This window comes from Vidua macroura, chromosome 6, assembly GCF_024509145.1.
Source record: "Vidua macroura isolate BioBank_ID:100142 chromosome 6, ASM2450914v1, whole genome shotgun sequence".
In the NCBI taxonomy this organism is placed as follows: Eukaryota; Metazoa; Chordata; class Aves; order Passeriformes; family Viduidae; genus Vidua; species Vidua macroura.
In genome coordinates this window covers 16,436,761-16,460,477 of record NC_071576.1, presented here as the reverse complement: position 1 = coordinate 16,460,477, position 23,717 = coordinate 16,436,761, and the positions used below count along the sequence as shown (strand labels likewise).

The following is a 23,717-nucleotide window of genomic DNA, read 5'->3' as shown; positions in this document are numbered from 1 at the left end:
CTTTATTACAAACAATTTTGTAGTTTTCAGAATGGGGATTGCTACATATTAGATAACAAAAACATCAAATGAATCAGTTTTATCTTTTACTAAATTAAATCAGAACAAGCAAAACAAGTATTTTTTAAAGGATTTAGTCTATTGCAAGAATAACAGCTTTACAAACATGTAATTAAAGATACACATTTGATCATATATACATAAGCAGCTGATGACACTCTGGACAGAAACATACAAGGAACTTCTTTGCACATAAATAGACTTTTTTAAAGTATATTTTTTTCACATGTGTACAAAATTATTTTGTTTTCTATACTGAGAAAAGTTCTTGGAGACAAACAAGGATTTCTAAAAGACAAAAGCCCACATAGGATGTGGGCTGTCATGCACACAAGAATGTAATAATACAATTTACACAGCATTCTTATACAGTACTTGAGCTTCTTATATACATACTTACAAGACACTTTTGTACATGAGATGCCACCTTAGCAATTTAAATGGCATCTCCCCTGAAAGGCTGCATTAGTTCCAGTGTTTGTATAAAAGATAAAACAAGTTTCAAAAGGCAGCACCACTCTGCAGAGTCAAGGATCCACTGAGCTGCAGCTATAGTGAAGGCAGTGGGGTAATTATGCTGGCTTCTGTGTTTACACAGCCCAAGTGGGAAAGATTGAGATATGACCCTTGAAGTCTATACAATACCTTCTATAAGATGTGTCTGTGGCTAGAAAAATAGATTTTACCAGATCCATAGCTAAAGCCACACACTTTTGCTCTTCATCTTCATTCTGAAGTCAAGCATTTGCTTCTGTCTTTGGGGGAGAAGTCTGGCTTTCATATGACCTTTTCAGTATGGTTATTTACCAATGGTGGGGCTGAGTTTAGCACACACAGGACCTGTGAAACTTTTCTTTAATGCATGCAGAAAGGGTGCACAGTGCAGCAATGACAGAGGACCCTGCTACTCTTCTGCTGGACTGGGGAATGCTCAGAACCTGTGAGAATCAGGTGCCAAGTTTGCTGTGAGATTAGGTCAGGCTTCCACTTTGTTTTAGGCACAACAGTGTCAGAAGTACTAGGGTTTTGCTCCTTGATTTTCTTAATCACACTTTGTCCAGCTAGGAAACAGTACCCAGAGAATATTCAGAGCAACCTACAGGTGATGCCTTTTAAGACCTGACAGTGTCTAGATAAATGGTACCTGGACATTAGCCATACCAAACACCCACATTACAGCTACACCTGTGGCTTACACACAGCCATACTCATACCAAACCGTCTGCTGATCCCCCTGGGGGTCAGGAGACCCAGGAGTGCTGTTGGAGCTGTTTCCTCTCACAGGCTCCTCTACAGCCCCAGAGCTGCTTTCCAACGGCTTACCCTGGCACTTGGTAAGTATGGCATCACCCTGGCCTTGTCCTGGGGAAGCATTTGCCTCAGTGCTGCTGCAAACAGCTCTGGCAGGGGCCACTGTGGCCACCTCCTCAGTACGAGGTGCTGACTTGGGTTTGACTTTTGAGGGAGTATGGGATGCAGATGAGTAGTGTTGCCCGGGGTTCACACGCTCTTGCTGCTGGACATTCAGATTGCTGGTGGATGCAGTGGGTGAGGCAGAGAACTGATGGAAGGAGAGTGGCCTCTCATCTTTTGGTGGGACCAGGGAAAGGCGCCTCGTATCGAGCTGCCGACAGCGGGAATCGACACCTTGCACAGAACCTGCCACCTTTGCAGACTGCGGCCTCTCTCTTAAGGGTGCCTGGGAGCTCGCTGGCACAGAAGCCCTGGTGCTCTGACAGACAGTGTCCTTGCCCCCACGCAGCTCTGCTCCTGACTTCTGAGGGCTCTCCTGCCTGTAGGCCTCTGGGCCAGCAGCCCTGAGGAGGTCTGCAGAGGCCAAGCTGAATGCCCTGCTCAATGACGTACTCCTCCTGCTCACGGCTCCAGGCTGCTGAGGCTGGGCCATCTGCCGCACCCCGCTGGCAGACTGGTGCTGTGCTGGGTGAGGAAGCTTAAGGGACCCTTGGGGGTTTGCCAGAGCATCAGGTTCAACTTGTCTGAGGTTTGGCTTCATGTAATTGTCAGGCTTAGCCATTCTTCCTTCTTCACCAGCCATGGCCATCTTCACAGTTGGAGCAACAAGACTAGTGGGCATCTTAGCAGCCTCCTTTCTGGATGGCTGAACCAGCAAGTTTCCAGTAGCTGAAGGCTCATTTGCTTTCCTAAAATAATCGCCGAGCAAGTCATCTCTGTTAGTGGAGGTGTCCTGGTGTGAGAGAATATGCATGTCACGTTAATGACAACACATTTTGTTTAAAGAATCATGCAGAACTCTGTAGTCACAAAATCTTCCTTTCCACTTAATTTAAACCAAACACAGTAACAGTGGAAACAGAAGAGATGAATGTTTAAAATGGGTATAAACCCAGCTCAAGGAATAATGTGATTATTGTAATTAGATTGTGACAACCTTGTTTGCCAGGTTAATTGTCATAATTTTTAAATAATTTTGGTTGCAACCTGGACAGCAGCTCTTTTGCTTCCTTTCACATCAGCCACTGTCACTTTAACATCAATATCATATTGATGACATCAGCCATTGGTATCAGCAGATATCAATTATGCCTGTCATATTCCAGAATACAGTTCATCTGGATACCTCTCTACTGTAACTTCAGGAATGTAACAGAAGTCAATACCTTGGGGAGATGTGCTAGCATTACAAAAAAATTTCATTCCTTCTCCATTGATTCCCTTCACCTCTCCCGTTCAATATACTGTGTATGTTAAGAGCTGCATGTACAATACAATGAAATGTACAAAAATTGTTTGCCTACAATGAACTTGCAAATTTCAAGTCAGACAATTAACCTGGCAGTAAAAGAAAATATACAGTGAGTATTTAATGTGGATGGTCCATGCAATCCAAAAATGGTGATGTTTGATCAGTTGCCGTTGTACTATTAGTAAAAGACATGCTCAGAACAGTTAAGGGACATACTGTCACTACAAACAACAATGCTGAACAAGCTCATGAAATTTACTTCTTTACTCTTCTCTAGGGAGCATGTTTAAAGCTTAATACACTTATTTCACTCGTGTTCCAAATATTTCTTCCAGTCAAAAAACTCGTTTTCCAAAAGCAAACACCATCAATGGTAATAGTGCAGTGTGAAGATTTCTTAGTTCAACTAAGTGTTAAAGTGTTAGGGTTATTTTTAACTTTATTCAAACAGCTGTTACGGACATTAGCATTACAGAATGACGAGTCCTCCAAAAACATGCATGTATGAACTGCAGTGCTGCAACATGAATGCTGCAAATACTTTATAAGCAATTAATGCAAGTGATCCGGCAGCCTTTAAAGTAACAACTAGGAGTTACAGTATGCTTCTATAGGTATTAATATGCTAGCAAAAGCTGTGGTAAGTCAGGAGCTGTTGCCTTCATAATAAGAACAATGGATACCCTGGGGATATAGAATGAAGCAGATCTCCTATTTCCCCTGCCTGTTCTGTGCCTCATGCTGTCGGGATATGAAACACTGAGGACCAATTCAAGTGACTGCGAATGTTCCTGATGAATGGAAGGACATGGGGAGTAGCAAGAGGGATACAGTGCATCAGCTTCTAACAGAAATTGGTGTAATGAAATCATTTCACTCTCATTTAAACTGCGCCGATGCTGAAAAGGAACAGGATGACAAAGAATGAAAATGGACATGGTCAGGTAGTTACAGACACACAAAGTAGTAATTTTAAACATCTCTAAAAGCTAAGAATTGTACTTGGGGTAATGAGGGAGTAGGAGGTATATTTCAACATTACTGTGAAAATTCAAGGACCAGAATTTACTGATGCCATGAAATAACACAGCTCTGCTGATTTCATTACTTTTACCAAGGCATTCATAAAACAGAAATCTCTATTCACTTACACTATCAATTAACTGTTTTTAAGATATTAACCTGTTCAATAGTGCACTCCCTTACTATTGTACAGCATGTCTGAGCAGTGAAACACAAATGCTATCTTGAAAACAAACATTTAGTTCCTGAAAAAAGCACTTCAATGTGCAACATATTGTTGCAATCATTGAACCAATAGGTTTCACACGCAAACATGGTGAAAGAATCAAAAACTTCCTTCTGCAAGAAAAGTGGCCTTTCTCAAACACACTGATATTTTCAGATTTTTTTCAGATGGTTTTAACAACTGCATATTTTGCACTTCAACTGAAAACTATTATAGGTTATCATTCCTAATTATAGATTTAGCAGCTGAAAATTACACAGAAAACTTACCAGTTTATAAATAAAGATACCTGGAGCTGGGAACTGATGATACAAAACCTTGACCACAATTATTTGTTAGCAAAAAGCTCCAGCAGTCCAATACAGAGTACTTGCAGTGGATTATCTGACTTGCCATAGCTGATAAACAAAAATAAATTAGCAGAGTGCTATATGAAAGCTAATTTTACCTTAGTTATTGAAACTGTCTCATTTGTTTTGCAAGATTTGATAGTACTTGTATAAATGAACAAGGATCATCTTGTCTCTGTTTCCTTCCCTATGCCCTCATCCTCCTAAATCAGCTTTGAACAGTTTTTCAACATCTGAAATGGGCTATCTAGCTCTATTTACTTACACTTGGTAGAGACAGCCTGTTGCTCTCTTCCAAGAACTCTTCCAAAGTTACCATCTCACTGCCAGGTGAGGCAGATCGCTGCCTGCCTGTGTGAGACTGGGATGGATTGCTCCTCTGAGGTATATCAGTGGACATCAAACCATTCCTGTGGGAGGAGGACTCATGCCTGCTGCCAGGGCTTAAGAAAGCAGCAGCAGAGTGAAGGGAATACGTATCTCGGAGCAAGACTGGTGCCTCTCGGCTTGGTACCATATCTTCACTGCTGAGGCTCTCAGTTCTACCATGGATATGGTCTAAGGAACCTGAGGAGAAGCATAAATACCATTAAGGACCCTGGTCTGACATGATTTCAGTAGATTTCAAGCTCAGGTAGGAACTTCTCATCCAGGGCTGTTTCCACACAGACTGGGTGGCATTCTTTACCTTCATTTTTTCTCCTACAGAGCTCAAATCAATTACAGCTTTGAAAAATCAGGATGACTAAATATCTTACAGCACCTCAAACAAGCACAACTACTTCACCAAAGAATAAAAATACCACTGGAGGCTAATAAGCCTTCTATTAGTAAGATAATACTGGGGTGCCTCTTTACAACCTGTGTGCCATAGAAAGATCACCCAGTCTTGGCTGTGTGATCTGAGAGCTAGAACCTGACCGTGGAAAAGCAGAAAGTAGATTTTTCCACAGTATCAGGTCTCTTGGCATTCTTCAAGGATGCACAATTTGCAAAAGCAAATCTCCAGAGCACACTGATTCTATACATAAGCTGTGTGCAGAGTAAGAACCACAGAGATCTCTTTTTGTAGAGAGTCTAAGAGTAGCCTGATATTTCCCACAATATGATGCCAGTCAGACTGAAGCAAAACCCGACTGTCTGCCTTAAAAGCCACCCCTTGCCAGAATCAATCTTAGAAAAGCACTTCTTGCCAGCAGTTTTGATTCCCAAGACAGCCACGTCCAGATTGCATAATCACTACCATTTCAAAACAAGTCTTCAAAATTAATTGGAAGGAAAATGGCATTTTACACACAGTTTCACAGAATTTCACTTCCTGTTTGTCACAACTCAGCTGTAAAAGCTTTACCTTTCAAATTGAGAGGTGAACTACTGCTGGAAGCGTTCCTACTGCTCTCTAAACTGTTTGGCCTGGACACTGAAAAACACAAATCAAGCATTGAACAAACAGATCTTAAGTACCTCTGATTCTCTAAAAGACTTGGCTACAGTCTCCCTTCTGAAAATAGGACCTGTGCAACTAAGTCACTTTGAAAACATTAATAACATAATACACACGGGATGCCAAACTCTGGACAGAGTAGAAAACATCTTCATTTTTCAAGTTGTTTAGGATCCATCTTGCTTATCTCATTTTTTGCACAAAGAAATATGTACTGGATTTTTACAGTAACTATAAAGTAATGCAGATACTGAAAAAGTTCAACAATAAGTTGCTGTCTCTTTTTCAATTTTCTTTGGAAGGAGCTGGAGGTGGCCAGCTTGGAAATTCAGTTTTCCGCAGTCTCTAAGCAGGCAGTGCTGCTGCTTCAACAGCATTCCCACTGCATCCACAAGCCCCACACCAAATTTCTCTTACTGCTGATTCACTCCCTTAAGGAAGGAATTAAATATTCTCCAGAAAAATCAGCAACTAATCTGTAGGACATGCATTAAAAGGTGTGTTGGTGGTGGAAGGCAACTTGCTTCAATGCCAGCATTGTTTTGAAATTTAATTTTGGCAAAACACCCATTAAAAGCTTCAACGGAAAACTAGAAGCAGTTAGAATCCCATTCCCAAAATGGTGCTGAATTACTACACCTTCTTCTGTAATAAAAATGCAACCAGAACACTCCAGGACTGCTCACGTGGATGCAATGAAACAAGTCTTAATGCAGATGTTTAGAACACTCACACATGCTACAAGCTTACCATGCCGTCTGGTGCTTGCAAACTCCACCTCCGGGGACTGTTCACAGAGATTATCTTCTGAATTATAGCCTGGAAAAGAACATAAAACTTAAAAGGCCAGTTGAACACAGAAAGGTTAATCCTTCAGGTCCATCTCCAACACATTCTAGCAGTGTAGAAGACTGAGGTGATCAAGAGGGTTTTATAGATCCATCTTCTAAACACTGGGCAGGGAACCACTGAAGAACTGACACTCAAATATGCTCTGCCAAGTTGATGACATTACAAGAGTAAGTAAACCCCACACCTCCTTAATTAAACCATTCAGCAGATAAAGCAGGAGTGAAAACATTAGTGCTCTGGTTTTGTACTTGAATGCCACTTGTAGCCTTGCAGGAACTATGAAGCAGCCTGCCTGCCACTACCAGTTGCTGTATCAAATGCACACACACCTTTTGGCCTGCTCTGGAGCCGGGAGATGGGGGTGGAAGTGTGCACGTGAATAGCTGAGGTTGAGTAAGTCCTGGGACCCATTTCCACAGAGCTGGGTTTTGTTGCAGAGTCTGCTGAGATTTCAGCATTATCATTGCTGCCTCCGTGATGGGAATTCCTTTTTTGCTTTAGGTCCATTAGCACTGGTGGGGAGAGAGGTAAATGAATAAGACTCAATGAAAAATAGCATTAGGGGATTTGTATTTATCTGCCCATACAAACATGACAAACAGGCACAAAGAAACTGCACAACAGAGGCGCTAGTTTGGCAAGCTTTTCCATAAACAGTGCAGAAGTGGATAGGAAATTTCTGCCACCAGCTTGTCAATCATGTGTGCTCTCTGTAAAGTGTGGGAGTGACAAGGGCTGCTTAGTGCTGGTGGGAGGGTTGATATTATACATGCAACAATTACTGTGAAAGTAGGAAGAAAAGGAGCAAAGACATGAATCCAGAAAAGATAAGTGAGGTGTGAAATTCCCATAACATTATTCCTTGCAGGTGCATTTTATAAGAACTTACTTCAGTAATAAAATAGAATAGGGAAAGAGTGACAGTAGTCATGCTCTTACTCAAAGAAAAATAATGCTGATTTGAAAATTATCTATCATGATCCGTGCACTAAGCTAACTGCTTTCAGGTTTATATCTTTGCTGAGGGTAAGAGCTCAGTCTTTACAAGGTTGAAACTCTGCTCTTACAATGTCCTGGTGCAATGATTTTCAAGTGGAGTTCCTGGGATCTTAGCAGGAGAACAACAAAAACTGTCTGCTAGAGTATTATTTAGATTAAGAATCTGAAAAATTATTTTCTACTGATGAATCAGGTTAATTAATTTCTTGTAATGTCAATGTAAGGCTTTAAGGCACACATAGAACAAAATTTAAACAATTTACTGCAGAAAACACACCTAATTAGATGCAAGATTCTAGATTTTATATATTTCTATGGAATTCTTGATTAAGTAACAGAAACTAAATGTTGAAAATGCAGCAGAGTGCAGCAGTCGAAATAAACAACTTTCAGAGACAATGGACAGACAGTTCAAAGCACAGAGCAGCTGTGAAGTTGTATTAGAGAAATGGACCAATGTGCTGTCATCCTAGATGGCCCCTGGAAGCTGACTTCATTCACGAACAGTATTTTCTCCCTAGGTCTGCATGGCTCCACAGACTGGGCCAGCACTTGCTCTCAGAATTGAAACATATGCCATGCCTGCAGGGGCAACTACTAGCTAAAGCTTCACATGCAAAATCTGTACTTCTAATTGACTTTGTGACACTTAACACCTTCCATGGACGACAAAAATTAATTGCCCTGGATACTAATGTTCTCCACAAATCCCCAGATGGGCAACAAAAAACAGGCTGTTCTGTCAGAGTCCCTCATTGTGCCACTGGGGACAATTCTCAGAATGGGAAGGGAAACAAGATCTTCTGGCCTCTCTGCTGAGCCCCACTGTCCATGCTGCATTCAATTCTCTAACGGTTGGGGGACGACTGGACCTGCACATTCATTTCAGAAGCTACCAGGTCATGAATATTAGGCAACAAGAATTCTGGGCAATGGATTAATGAAGGTTATTCCCAGCCTTAAGAGAACAAATTAACATTCTTCTTCCAAAAAAATGTGTTGAAACTGAAGCAGAAGAAACTGAAAGATCAGCTCAGTTCAAGATGAATTTTCTTAATTAGAAGTACAAAACCTTGCTAAATATCAGGTCTGAATGTGAGCATCAAGACACTTCGCTAAGAATAATTTTTCCAGTAGCTTCTATTCTATATTCAAAGCTAGACTACTTAAAAGCACAAAAAGGTGTTAAAAAACCTGCCTTTTAAAATAATTTAGTAGCACAGACTATTGGAAAAATCTCTAGAGCTTGAGAATGTATTTTTATTTTAGTAGGACTACCCTACCACACTGTAGAAAGCACAGCAACAGCAAATCAGTTCAACACTTTAACTGGACACAATGCAAGTACATGACTGCAAGAAAATATTGAAGCAAATAGCAACTTCACTTACTTACAACATGCACCACAGCCAATATACATACGCAAACTGTATGCCTGGAGGTCCCCTAAAGTGTGCTGCATTGAAGAAATGATCCACAGTGTGCAATAGTGATTCATCTTCTACTGGAAAAATTAAGTCCATGTTCACTAATCTTTGCTTGTATTTAGAGTATTGTATAGACATGCTGAGTGTCTCTATCAATGTGCGTGCTTTTATGGCATGTGGGATTTTTTTTTTTTTTTTTTGTTTTTTTTTTTTCATTTGTCAGAAATGAATGAAGATAAATGCTACAGAGAAGGTGTTAGAAAACTCCCAGTTCCGGGAAAGAAAGAATTTCATTAGGAGAGGATGGGATGTCGGAAGAAGACCAGAACCGGAGTCGATTAGAGAAAGACTGATGATTCGATGGAGACTTAGGAGATTTTTCTTTATCCTTGCTTTTGCTTCTCAAAAAGGCAATCTTTTTGCGCTGTGCAGCTAAATTGTTATCACCCAGGTATCCCAAAAAGAAGAAGAAAAAAAAAATAGTAAAATAAAAAAGCCTTATAAATAAAACTTAAAATGCCTTAACACAGATTAAAGACTATACAACCAGTAAAAACAGAAAAGTCTAAAACAATGACCAACACCTATAATGGAGGACTGATGAATGCATAGCTAAACATATCTAATCTGATTCAGATTAAGGCATAGATTAACGCATACACACAATATTTAAGCAAGTCCACTAAGAAATTACTGTTAGATAATTCAAAATGTTTTTGCTTTATAATATAAAATTAAATTGGTGTACATGTTACTCAGTGATAACACACTCAAATTTCCTAGATGTCTTCTAGGCTTTAGTATTGGTGAGCCCCATCTCCACACAAGTTTTGATGTTTCACGTAATATAAAATGAATGAAGCCCCAGAGACTCTCCCTTGTCTCTGGCACTTTACAAGGGCCTTGTTCTGCAGCAACCCAAGCCCAGCTTCCCATGCTGAACTTAGGATGCATGTTAAACACATGGAATCATACGCATGAGCTTATTCCATAAAACATCACATCTGTTTTTACTTTAAGCGAATAAATGACCTCAAAGAATTAGAATAGAGAAAGGGATTTACCCAATCAAAACAAAACCTTCAGACAGACAGGTATTTGCAGTAGTTTATAACAAGAGTTCTCTTCTCAGCTACTCCCCTTCTGTTTCCTGACCCCCACAGTGGAAAGACAAGAATCAGTATTCAAATATCAATTTCAAAATTGCTTCTTGGAAAGTATTCCTGGAATATAACAATCTGTATATAGAAGCTGACAGAAATTATCTCAATAGAATAAACAGAGTTGGGACATATATATTACCTTTAAGAAGGATGAAGAGTATTTATTTTGAGAAACTTTACTTTAAATTTCCCATAATTAGGAACATCTGATTTACTGTATAAACTAACTTAACAGAAAATCATTCCATCCTCCTTACATATTCCTTAGTGTTAAAAAAAATTCATCATTTTACATGAAAAAATTCCTAGTTTAATTCTAAATCAAAACATGGTATTGTCCTCCAAAATCATCACATTATGATAAATTTGTTATTTACAATAAATTGGTTATTTGTTCTGCACGTGCACCACCTGCTGGCAGTGGCTGCCAGCCAGCTCATACCCCTCAAAGAGCCTGAACCACACACTATTCCATAATCCAGCTTTAATTTCTTTGCTGCAAAACCCCAGTAAATGAAGTATTAGAACCAACTTATTCAGTAACAGGCAATACACCTGGACAAAGAGAAACCAAAGGGAGAAGTAGTAGGTAAAAGGAAGAAAGCAAACTCAAACAAAACCAAACCTATTATCTTCTAGCATTTACTCAAATTTATAGTTTGGGGTTTTATGTATACTAAAATTCTCTTGTACTAAAAAAAAACAACCAACCAAACCCAAAACCAACCAAAAAACAAAAAACCCCACCAAAAAAACCCAAAACAAACAAAAAAAGGACAGAAAATAGAATGTGATTTGGCATAAACATATCCTATATATTAAATCTTTTTAAAACCATTTTCAGGTCATGAATTTAGGCTGGGCATTCCTTACCTTTGTTTGAAGAACACCCAGGGTTCTCTCTCTCTTCCACAGGGTTTGACCCTTGAGAAGTATTATCCTGAGCCTCGTGTTGGTGTTTTTGGGAGGCAGATGGAGAGTTTACCATCTCTGGGGATTCAGAATGCCATGTGGAGCTTTCTGCTGCTGGTTTCAACCGCTCCCTTGGAGTCTCCTTCTTTGGCTTGATTAATTTGACTAAGGCTCTGGCTCCAATCCAGGGGTTTTTCCTGATAAAGCATGTTTTGTGAATGGAATTCAGAAAATGCTACAAGAAATACTCCCCAAAGAAGTTTAGAGCTGTGCTAAAGCCATCAAATCATCCTACATTTTTTGTTTACTGCCATGAATTGGTTAAAAAAATGCACCATGAATTTCACAACACTTGAGATCCATTTCTCTACTGAAGTCAAAATTACTTTTACAGAAATATTTCTTTAGCATGAGAAATGTGAGAAAGACAACTGTTCTCTCTGCTAGAAATCTAAACTACACATATGGACTACCTAAGATATTCTTACAGTGTGACAAACTCCACTACAGGAACAGACTGAGGAGGAAAAATGAAAGCTGCTTTGAAGCCTCTTTGCTAAAGTTATCAGTCAGAACTATGTACGGTGGAATTAATTTGACTCTTTTTTGTTGTTCTTACTATAATTTTAAGTCCCTTTTCTCCAACAGACTGGTTATCCCTTGCTTTGAAAGAGCAGCTCTGAAAGCTCCTTAGTCACCATACTGGGAGCAAAGTGGTTCTTTCCCAATTAATTTTGGAGTTTCAGATTCTTGTATTAATACAGAGGGCCCCACATGAGGCCCTGTACTCTACATTAACACAACCTGGTACTTCTGGGAATGTCTTGCAGTGAGAGGGAAGAGACAAGTGGAAACGACACCACCCTTATTTCAGATGAAGTTTCTGTTATCCCCAGTTATGGAAAGCCCTTTCTTGCCCTCAGTGATCCGCACGGCAGAACTGAATCCACATGGAACTTACTTTTTTGGAGCAGGATCATAGAACTTGTACTGATCCATTATCTTCTCTTCAAGTTTTTCCTTATGTCTCCTTAAGGCATTCAATTTATCACTGTGAGGGGGAAAAGCATATTCTGAGTCTGTATGAAATCAAACATCATGAAAAAACTGAAGACCCAAAAGCCACCAAGAGAAGAAAGAGACTGAAATATCTTCTTATCCTGAACCTTCAGGATTCACAATTTGTTTTGAGAGGACAAATGCAGAAGTCTACCAACCATGCTGATGGGTGATTTTTGTGCAATAAAGCATGAAAGGTAAAAGAACAACAGTAGATAGAGGTGCAAGATTATTAACTAATATCTCAGGCAGATTTTGTTTGGTGGGTATTAAGACTAACCGTATTTTTTACTGATTATTTTTTTGACACAGTGGAAGATGGCAAATCCTATTTTCATTCAAGTAGTAAGGTAAATGTACTTCCGTCATAGAACAGTCAGACACCAGATATCTGATACAGATCAGAGTACATATGAACTGTATTCAGCCTATTTCAGCAAACAATTTCTAACACTTCAACCATGTAAGCCAGTACTGCTATAAAACTCAACTCAGTACTCCCGCATCATCCTGATGTGCTTAAACTAAAATTCTTGGGATTAAGAACATTTTTCTTTCTTCTTTCATACCTATAAAAGAAGTTCACTGCAGTGAAAAGAGGATTCTTTGTAAACACACAGTATCTTTAAACAGGGCTATCTCACTTCACCGTGTCAACCTGTGTATGAAGGACACAGCAACTCATGTTGATGTCTGTATCCTTAAAAACAACATCAAAACAGGTATTTCTTGAAATGCAAATGAAAAAAGCAAGAGGAGTATGAATATTTGCTATTCTTCAGGAACTTAAATATAAAATTACTGTCATAAGATTATATTTTTGTTGCAACTTGGCTGTTTTCCAAAATCTTAAAAAACTCTTTCCCAACCTCCTCTTCTTTGAGAAGTACCACTGGGTTTAGCATTCCATCTTTTTTAACTGCATTTTCCACATAGGTTCATCTGTATTATTTGAAAAGAACTGTATTTGCCCAGGTGTTTTGTTAACAACCCTTTGCAGTAAGGCAGTGTGGAAACATTTTCTGCTTTCTCCCATTACACTTATCTCCTACCAAACATCCCTTTTTCCAACAGGTATCAAAAAGGCCTATCATTCCGCTGCCTGCTCTTCTAGTCCTGATAGATTATTTGTATTCTATATGTGTCTAGATTACTTATGGTCTCACAATGCAAATCTCTTTTTTCTTACATGTACTGTTTCTGTTCTTCATGGTACTGCTCCTTGCTCTCCATGTTCTGCTCCAACAACATCTGATTCTGCTGGCTCAGCATCTGAATCTGACTCAGGAGATGATGATTTTCTTCTTCCAGATTTCCCTTTAGTCGGGACAGGAGCTATTAAACAAGACAAATTAATCTTTCCTCTTCATCTGGCTTCCCTGGAGTGCACCATAATCAAGATAACACAATAGCATGGTAACCTAAAATAAAAACCTATACACTTCAAACTATATGGGCGTGTTGTCACATAGTTTGACCTTCTATATACAGCATGTCAAAACTTCACACAATGAATGTGTGAAGCAGCTCTCCAACCCAAAAGCAGCTGTAGCTGGGTATCTACAGCTACTCACCTCACAGTGGTTATCCAGCTTGGTCAGAGAGATATCCATGGATTGGTGCTGTTCTTTCAGCTCATCATAGCGAGCTTGCCATCGATTCAGCTCCAGCTGAGAGTTGTTCAAGGAAGTTTTCAGCTCTTTAGTGTGTGAATGGAGCCCTTCATACTCTGCCTTTAGTTGGTTGTGCAAGAAATTCACCCTAAACATGAAGAAGACAGCAGGCTTATAACAGACACTTTACAGAAATGACCTCACATTCAAAGACCACACCATCAGTTTGCAGGTCTCACAAAATCAAACATAGTTCCAAAGAATAACTCCTAAAGACATTTTTACTCTAAGCATTTCATAAAATTTTATTAAGAAGCAGTGGTAACATTATAAGAAATTTCAAATTTACAAAAGAACTGAAAGAAAATACATGAAAAATTAAACTGCTATTTCTTCAATATGTAAGAAACACACCACAGATTTCTGGAGCACAATGTATTTAAGAGCATTTGGATATAAAGGATATGTATTTGGCACACATAAAGAAAACTCACAAGTTACTTTTTTATCCTGATGCATGAAATATGAGCATTTAACTGTCCTGAAGTGTGCAACACTGTAGTAGCATAGTGTCCTGGGTTGACAAGGAAGTGAGTTTTCTTGGGAAGTTAAGAGTCAAACCAATTTTACGCTGTTAGGTAAATCTAAAAATGTCTGCAAATCATGAAGATATAACATTAAATAACTAAATGAATAGATTAAGTTCTGTATCTGCTGACAGATAAGCCTGGCTCTCTGCCAGCCCTGCAATCAACATTATGCAACATCTTTATCCCTAAGAAAATGAATTAGAAAGAGCAAACCTGAGAAAATCTCTCGAGAGCTCTGCACTGTTCTAAAGTACACTTGTACAATTGTAGCTCAACTTAAAATGTGATTTTTAAATATGATTCAACCTGACATTGCTTTAACTTGATGTGGTCTTGGCCCCTTATTTATACCAAATAGATTCTCAAAACACCTTTGTAGTATGAACAAGGCTACAGGGAGGTTTTTGGGTGTGGCTCTCGAAAGGGGCTCTGCCGTAAGTTAACAGCTACCCAGTGAACAAGAGTCTCTAACACTGCTTTTAATAACAGGAATGGCAGTTTTCTCTGGGTGGCAGAAAATAAACAATGGTAACTCCTAGAGCTAAAATCATATTGTGTAAAAAACATAAACCAGTGCTCCTCAAGGGGAAAATACCCAGTATAATCTGGGAGTGTTGGGCATTTGTAGCTCTGCCTAAAGGCAACTGCTTGGAAACAATGCATTGCAGAAAATGCTTCTAAACTGAACCAACCGCATGTGGAAGCTTATTTTGTATGAGCAAAGGTCCCAGGTCTAAAGCACCAAATAACAGTATTGGTTGACAGTATCCATGAAGCTGACAATCTTTATCAAGTAAAAATTACCAAATTAACAATACCAGAATAGAGAAAAAGGAACAGACATGTTATATGAAGGTACTTCAGAGCTAATGCAACACATCTGTGTTTTGCATAAGTGACTTTTAATTGAGATATACAACAATGTAGCAAAGGAGCCATACCTGTCCAGTTCCTCCCTCAGCTTCTGATTTTCCCCAGTGGTTATTGCATTTGATCTTCTCTCTTGTTGCAAAACCTCTCTCTCAGTTTTTAAAACTAATTCCAACTCTTCTAATTCTGCTTTGTGTTTCGTTAAACTGTTGTATCTGCAGAAGGAAGAACAGCACACACTCAGCTTTCATTTAAACATTTTTCTTCCTCTGGGTTAATATTTTTAATAGGTAATACCACAATGATTAGAAAGCATCTTTTTTTTTCCCAGTTTCATTTATTTCATCCACATTTATGTGGTTTAACTTCTACCAAAGCTGAAGAATTCAATACTATGCATGAAAATTCAACTTAGTATACAAGTCAGCAGAGAAGACTTTAGGACAAAAAAAGAAAGGTATTTTCTAAGGAAACTGGAACACAATTGCCAGAATCGTACTTCATTTTCAGATTCTGGTCATTTAGTAAAAGCATGAGATTCTGAAATGAGTGGAAACTACACTGCTAAACTGCAATCCCAGTCACAAATAATTGACAGTGGCAAGAGTTAAAAACCTGACTAGAAAGTAGCTCCCAAAAAGCAACAGGAAACAGTGCAATGAGCAAGATTTTGTTAGGTAGCCACCTAATCCATATTAGGTTATATGCATAGCTAATAGCATCCTGCACATCTACTAATGTCCTGCATATTCCAGACAGATGATGAGGTCTCAGTGAGTTGACAGCAAAACACCTTAAGCAGAGGCTGACTCACCTGCTTGAGTTGCTCTATTTACTCACTAGTGAAAAAACCAGGAGCAAAACCAGTGTTCACATCCAGGCTTCCACTATTATTTGGTTTATATAACTTGTGCATAAACCATTCAGGGCAGGGAGGTGGGGAGAGAGAGAGGGCTGATGCCATCAACTGTGTCTTTAATTTTGATCTCTGGAATGCTAAAGTAACCTAGGTGTGAAACAACTTCCCTGGTATTTAGCCCAGGCATGGATTAGGCAGGTTCAGCCTCTCTGAGGTGCTACACCACCTGCATCCAGAAAACACTGAGAAGAACGGGGTAGACTGAAATCACTGCACGAGGCAGCAAGCTGTTCTCAGGTATTTTTTTCCCTCTGGTGGCTTCTGTCAGAATCTGCGCCCATACACACCAGCAGAAGCCACCAGGGCCATTGGTGCAGTCAATGTCAAAAGTCAACAGCACAATTTTTGGTCACCATAATAAAAGGGTATTTTCCTGAACTATCAGATACATCTGTGTCAATAATGGAAAAATATTCTTCCAAGCAATTTTAAAACACAATCTAGGCTGAAGATGCAGAATTGATTAAAAGGCTAAAGAGAACAAGCATCATCTTTCTGTGACTCTCATGCCAGCGGAGATGAATGCAGAGCACAGTTACTCTGCAGTCATGAAAACTTCAAAATAAAACCAAAACCAGCAGACAGCACCAAATATACTGACTCCTGCCAGCTTGTTTTTCTTTCAGGCTACCATTCCATTCATCCCAGGGTCAAATTACAGCCTGTCCCAAATTCCAGTCCATTGAAGGGCCACACAGGAAAGTACCTGTCTCCCAGACAAAAGCTGCTTTATGCTATTCATTCCCAGTAACAGCAGTAGAGTTTAATTAACCTTATTTATTTGTTTTCTTGCTCTGTTCAGCTCTGGGACATTTCAAATTCAATGTTCATACAACAAATGGAAGAACCTGAAAGCAGAGGAAGGTTTCACATCCAGCTCCAAGAAGCATTTTACACAGACTATGTGCCAATGTGTCTGAGAAGACAAACTCCAGTCAGTCCTTTGGCAGAGATTACCATGGCTGTCTCTGCAGAAATTGCACTGTAAATTCTTTTGCTGTCTCTGTATGATAGGGCTACTCTGTTCATTTTTATCCAAGCTCTCTATGTTTTAAAGAGAGAAGCAGAATACTGGTCCAGCATTGCCAGCCAGGCCCAGCACCACAGGCTGCCACATTGAGCCAGAGGTAGACCACAGCTGCCCCCCTAGTTGTTAGGTGAAAGTTAAGAAAGAGAAGACTGTCTGCAAAAATGGAAATAATTGTTCATGTCCAAAGCCCTAATGAAATCCTCAGCCAAACTCTTCTTGTAGTAGAGATTCAGCCTGGAGTCTACAATTTGAGAACAATCTGTGCAACCCAACAAGCTCTACTAGGAGTTCCCTACAGGGACTAGGCTACCCTTCCTGTAGACTATTCAACACTCATTTCACTTTTTAAAGCAACAAGCTCTTAGAAGAGTTTTAAAAATATTTTCTTGTACATGCACATAGAATCCATTTTGGCTCTGACACAACCCATTCCTAGGACTGAGAAAATGTAGTCCTCTTTACTCCTTTTGGCTTTTATTCTTTTTGCTGCTTTTTGAGGAGAAATACTGTAGGTAGATATTTGTGACTGAGACAACTTTGAAAATGCTCAGCTATGATAAAAAGTGTGACAAAAGGAATCCAGAAAAATAACTACCAGGCAGCATATTATGGTAACATAATAATACAGCTCCCCGCAATACATAACCCTACAAAGCAGGGATTCTTTTGCCAGTATCTCTGCAGGATTAGACTTCTCCAGACTAAGCCACAAAGAAATGCTCAGGGGTGTTAATCAACTGCAGCTACAAAGTTATTATCTTTCCTTAGTAACATGTAATATGTAAAGCAATTTTAAAAATGCAGAAGAAGCCAGGCTTTCTGTGTTCACTGAGACCATCAGACAGACACCTCAAAGTCCAAAACCAGCTATTAATGGTAAATGACCCTAACATACTAACTCTCCTCTTCTTGCTAAGCCAAGCCCACACATCTGTGGTTTGCTGGGCTATGACAGGCCATTTCACTGCAGTTACAAACAACCCATTATTAAATCCCCACTGCAGTGTTAATATGTGCAGACAGAACCAAAAGAGGTTTAATGAAGTTTGCTCAGGTGCAGAAAATATTCTATGGTTAGAATGCAGCAGAGTGAACTACACAAACCTTTGGCACCCTGGCTGTACATGTTGCTGGACGTGCACAAGCTAACTAAAGTTGCTGTGGATCTTCCTAGGCAAGCTGCAGTCATAGGTTTGTGTGGAAGTGTAATCTTGCCTTAAGCAACAGAACTATGATTACAGTGCTGTCACCAGCTAAGGAAAACGAATCACCTTGGAGTTGTGACATGCAAAACCCATCTCCTAAACACCACATAAGAAAACTTCTTGGTTGCACTGAGTTGCTCTGGGGAAAGTTTAGCAGGTGGTGCATTCTAACCAAACTCGAAAGTGAAATATTCCATCTTAGCAGTTAAATACCTTAGTTAAAAAGAAGAGGTGTAAGAAAACTTCTCTTATGCTATTCTTTGACCCTCTGTTCCTCAGCAGCACATGATGGAGGGAGAACAAAACATGCACTAAAAAAGTAGCTTGTGGCTTTTTTCCTGACAGCCAAATGGAGACAAATCACCTTGATAAGCATCTTTTAAGAGTGATCTGCTGAGGAGGATCACACACTTAGTACTGCCAAACTCAACCTGTTTTGAATATAGAGAAGGCCACCATCTGCTCCCCTGCAACACCTCTCACTAGGAGTCACATCTCAGAAAGAGAGTCCAAACTGTTAATGATTACAGTGGTGACCCGAGTACTTACCTCTATAGATAACCTATTCTTTGAAAAACACTTTTTCCTTAGACTAGAGCTGCTTTGTGTTTGGTACTCATCAAGCAAAGAAAGAATACAGCAAATTGCCTTAACACATTGCAGTGTAGTAATCTCAAGCAAAGTCTGAATCAATGAGAATCATTAATCAGTCTGAGAAAGACTTGGTAAGCAGGAAAGTGTCTGTGTAATCACTTACAGCTCATTTAGTTGACAGCCAAGCAGCTGTCCTGTCACAGAGCCCCAGTGGATATTTTAATCACAATAGTTTACTTCTGTACTTTATAAAAATCTATCACACTTTGTATTTGCCAGCTCCTTAGTCTTTGGGGAAGAGAAGTTTAGCACCAGTTTTCAGTCCACCATCAAGGACCACCACTGAGCTGCTCTGAACCCAACTCATCATCTTGCACAGAAATTAAACCCAAATAAAAGTGTTTCGAGGAAAATCACTGAAAAAATATAAGAGATGCTTGAGAGGTAGGCAGAGCAGCATTTCTGTAGTAGTACATTATGTATAGTGTTCAATCCATGCACAATTGTCAGAAAATGACAGTGACTAGAAATTAATCAGTTAGCAGTTTACTGATTTCCTAATTTATCTGAAGGGCCTGAAGCAAAAGCTTTAGACTATGAGAACTACAAGAAAATTCATAATACATCATTATCTCATAGTTAGGTCAATACAGCTTCCTACAGAGAGACTCCTTTGACATGATACAGATGCCACGAGGTTCAATGATTGAAATTTCTCAAGATACACACTACTCACATACAGGTGACCTGCAGACTTTATGGTTAGAAGAGAGACTCCACACAGTAGCACTGGAGAATGTTTTTAAGGCTGTATGTTGTTATAGCACAAATCCTTAAATGCAGTAGAAGCATTTAAGCTACTTCTCACAAAGCATCCAAGCTCATGTTAGCTGAGTATCACCAGTCACCTCTGTTCTGCCACCTTTAGAAATCTAAAATCTAGAGCTTTGCAAATATTTTCATCTGATGTCCCAATGACAATAGGAACAACTAGGCACTTTTTCAGGGCAGCAACTTGGTAATTTCCATTTGTAATTGGAGACAACATTTAAGGCTAAGATTGTAACACAGGCACATTGTCGCTACACTATACCCCGAGCAGTGAGCGTACCTCTCACGCAGACCTTTGTGCTCCAGATCTAGGGTTTTGTGCAATGTTTTCAGGCAGCTGTGCTGATTTATTAGCCTTTCATACTCTGCAGACTGCCGTTCATGCAGTGAAGTAAGGTGTTCATGGTCCTGAAGCAATGACTCATACTCAGCTTTCAGCTGCTCCTTCTGTTTCAGCAGATTTTCGTTCTCATTCTCCTTGGCTGTCTGCTGATTTTGCAGTAAAGCATTCTGGGCAGTCAGTGAAGCACTCTGGGAGCTGAGAGTTGAATTTTCTACCTAAAGTTTTGCAAATAAAAAGTAAGTATGACTTATTCACATCTATTGGTACATACAACAAACATTTTGTAGCAGCTTACATCCGTATAGAGTTAGTCAAGAATGCCTACGCTGTCTTGTCAACTTAAGACATCTACATACAATTTGGCATCGTTTTGGTATTACTGTTGGCAGTATGCACCACATAAAGCTATGCTGTCAGTAGTATGAAAATTATCACAATAATCTCTAAACTGAAAAAACACTGTTTTACCAGAAGCTCTTGAGCCCAAAGACCAAGATGATCTGGAATACTCACAACTCAAATGCATCTCTGACAATCATTAGAGCCAAAAGTTACCCTATACTTGTGTCCCAAGTAATGAAACTCAAGTTCACCCAAACTCAAAAACATGAACTGCACCACCGTGTATGTGGACAACACTCCTAACACTGCATATATGAGCAGTACTCCTAACAAGTCTGGTTTCAGTAGAGAGATGGTGCACTGATTTTATATGTTGCTAATATAATTCAATTACACATGGGAAACAATTAATGAGAACAAAAAACCCCCATCTCTTCATCTCTGAATGTGCAAGAGGAAAAGCTTGAAAAGTGAAAGTCATGCAAGAGAAACAGAGTTAATCCAATGCTGTCCTTTGAAACTCATCTTTCTCTCAAAGTAAGTTTATTTTTTTTCAAGTCAAGTAATTTTTAAGAGCATCTTTTCCACTGGCAACTTTTACATTTTGTCTGAAAACTGTGATTGGAGCTCATTGCTACAATGCCTATGGGGAGCTGATTTGTGTCCTCTTTCCATTTCTGCTGAGCTCTTTCACAGGCATAGCATTAACACAAAAAAGCAAAGTGCAAAGCTTTTTTTTAATTTCAGAAGTGTAGCTTCTGGAATAACACATCTGGATTTTGCTGTAGTAATTTTAATTTATTCTCTCTAAATAACCACCTTCTTGCTGAAGGTAGCTACCAGACATTAGCTACAGACCAAATTTCCCTTCTCGCTTGGAGAAATTCAGACCTCAAACTAAGCTCCACCTCCTGGGCCTAATCTTTCCATCATTACATCAGCCTACCAACACAAACATTTCATTAGCTGTTATCTCCTCCACACTACTGTAATCAAATCCAACCTCCTGGCACAGAGGCACAAGGATGTTCTGACCTGGAGTTTGGCTGTCTGTGTCTGCAGGGCAGTGTTATGCTCCTGAAGGAAGACATTTTGCTTCTGTAGTGTCAGGATCTGATTGTTGAAGGAGACATTCTGTGTTTCCAGATGCTTTAGCTGCTCCTTAAGCAGCTGCTTCTCAGTATGCAGGGCTGCATTCTGAAAGAGAGATGGCATTGAAGGGGTGATAGGAAGAAAAGAAATGATTATCTGGAGTCCTATCAAAGATGAGAACCAATTAGTGATGATCATTCTGTACAAAGGCATAAAAAAAACCTCTTCCCAGCATTAAATGAAAGTAAGACAGATGTTAAACAGGATTACTCCCTGCAAAGATGGGACAAGGTGGACACAAGACACATGAAGCACTTAAGTTCCATGCAGTCCTAAGAGACAGCCAAGAAATCTGGTAGACTCGGGTGCTCCAGAAAACCTACCAGATACCTTTAAGCTCAAAAATCCAGTCTCCACGAACCCACTCAAGAGCACAAGAGAAGTCTATGGGCTAAGAGGAAATAGGAGAAGGCTTACATTCCTTTCCAGTTCAATGGCCCTGTCCTTCAGTTTCAGCAGCTCTGTGGTGGCCTCTTGGTGCCCTGTTTCCAATTTCTCATTCATTTGCTGGTTGGCAATGAGCTTCTCTGCTGAATTCTTCAGTGGCTTCTGAGCATACTGCCCATCCTGCTGAGTCTGCTTGAGTGCATCAAAGTCCTTCTTTACCTACACAGTCAACAAGCAACAACACTAAGGGAACTGGAATAATGCATTAATAATGATGGGATATGTCACTCCTCTCTTGCACTGTACAGATTTTCAGAGATTCAACAACCATTACCCATTTCACAGACAGGGAAGCTGAGACACAGACAGGTGGAAGAATCCACATCTCTTGGTCTCCAGTCAGGTCCCTTTAGACTCAAGCTCATTGTCACCTAACAGACAGGCTGTTCTTAGGGGAGATGTTTCAATTGCAGTCTTCCTCAGCCTATGTTTCCACTAAACAAGGCAGAAAAACACAGCCATGCCAAAGAAAAAAAACATGGGAAAACTGATCTACAAAGAGCAATTATCCAAGAAAACCCCTCCTGATGTGCCCCAGCCCAAAATTTTTTTATTAATTTTGTGTCATTACATAGAAAGGGAGAAAAAAAAGGCAGTCCAGTGATGTGTATAGGGAGGGGGAGGGGCAAAGAGAAGAACGAACCCGTTCTTAAAAAAAAACAAAAAAAACCAAAAAACCAAAAAATCTCCAAACATGTGAACATGCAGAAGTACAATGTCAAAAAAATCAAAATTCACTTAAGCTCTTACCATATTTAGATCATTCTGTAACTGCTGGTTCAAGTTCAGAAAGTCTTTCACTTGCGCCTCCAGCATTGCAATCTTCTCCTCTTTCACAGCTAGAGTTGATTTTAGTGCTGATTCAGTTTTGCTTTCCAGAACCTTGTATTTTCTGAAAAATATGGTAATAGCTTTCCGATGTCTGCCACTAGGATATGAGCCACCACTTAAACAGCAGACTTCACCTTCACCCGTTCCCAATCTCACTGCATGTTAAATTATACATGCTTGCTTCTTCAGGAAAATTATTTCCTCTACTACTGCAGATTGCTACTGATATAGCTGGGGAATTCACTTATGAAAAATCCAATCAATTTTAATAGAGATTAACACCAGCACAGTTCTACAGAAATATCAAAGAGTTACGTATCTTGAAGGAAAGTAAGTTTCTCTCTTTTTCCCATAATTACACTACAGAAAACTCTTCTTATGGCTCTTTTGAAGATTCTTAACAAGAAGCAAGAGCCACAGTTTAAAGATTCCTACAAGATGGGTATGTTTCTCTAAGTAGGTCTTACCAAGAAGCCAATATACACACAGGTTGTTGAGATTTTCTGTTCATTACTATAGGACTTGCAAAGGAATTCCTTGCCATTGGATATTTCTTAGGCAACATCTTTGTTTGTATTAAGAGGTATCTGAATCACCAATTACATGAAGTAATGGCAGACACTGTTTAATAGACACTATTCTATATGAAGAGAAATACACACACACACAAATAGCTACGCAGTTACTCTGCTGGGGAGTACGAAGGAACT

At 39.5% G+C, this 23,717-nt stretch overlaps 1 protein-coding gene across 1 annotated transcript in view; it reads right to left on the bottom strand.

Annotated features, from left to right (window-relative positions):
• Positions 1–73: 73 nt before the first annotated feature.
• CCDC88C (coiled-coil domain containing 88C) overlaps positions 74–23,717 on the bottom strand; it is a 96,116-nt gene continuing 72,472 nt past the window's right edge. The window contains exons 17-31 of the mRNA XM_053979323.1: positions 22,927–23,068; positions 22,147–22,335; positions 21,613–21,774; positions 20,173–20,450; positions 15,385–15,528; positions 13,815–14,001; positions 13,430–13,575; positions 12,143–12,232; positions 11,143–11,378; positions 7,010–7,192; positions 6,579–6,647; positions 5,736–5,804; positions 4,650–4,951; positions 3,469–3,684; positions 74–2,266 (exon numbers count right to left, since the gene is read on the bottom strand). Coding sequence (XP_053835298.1) covers positions 1,253–2,266; positions 3,469–3,684; positions 4,650–4,951; positions 5,736–5,804; positions 6,579–6,647; positions 7,010–7,192; positions 11,143–11,378; positions 12,143–12,232; positions 13,430–13,575; positions 13,815–14,001; positions 15,385–15,528; positions 20,173–20,450; positions 21,613–21,774; positions 22,147–22,335; positions 22,927–23,068 — 3,427 coding nt within the window. The 3' untranslated portion in view covers positions 74–1,252. The remainder of the gene's footprint in view (positions 2,267–3,468; positions 3,685–4,649; positions 4,952–5,735; positions 5,805–6,578; positions 6,648–7,009; positions 7,193–11,142; positions 11,379–12,142; positions 12,233–13,429; positions 13,576–13,814; positions 14,002–15,384; positions 15,529–20,172; positions 20,451–21,612; positions 21,775–22,146; positions 22,336–22,926; positions 23,069–23,717) is intronic.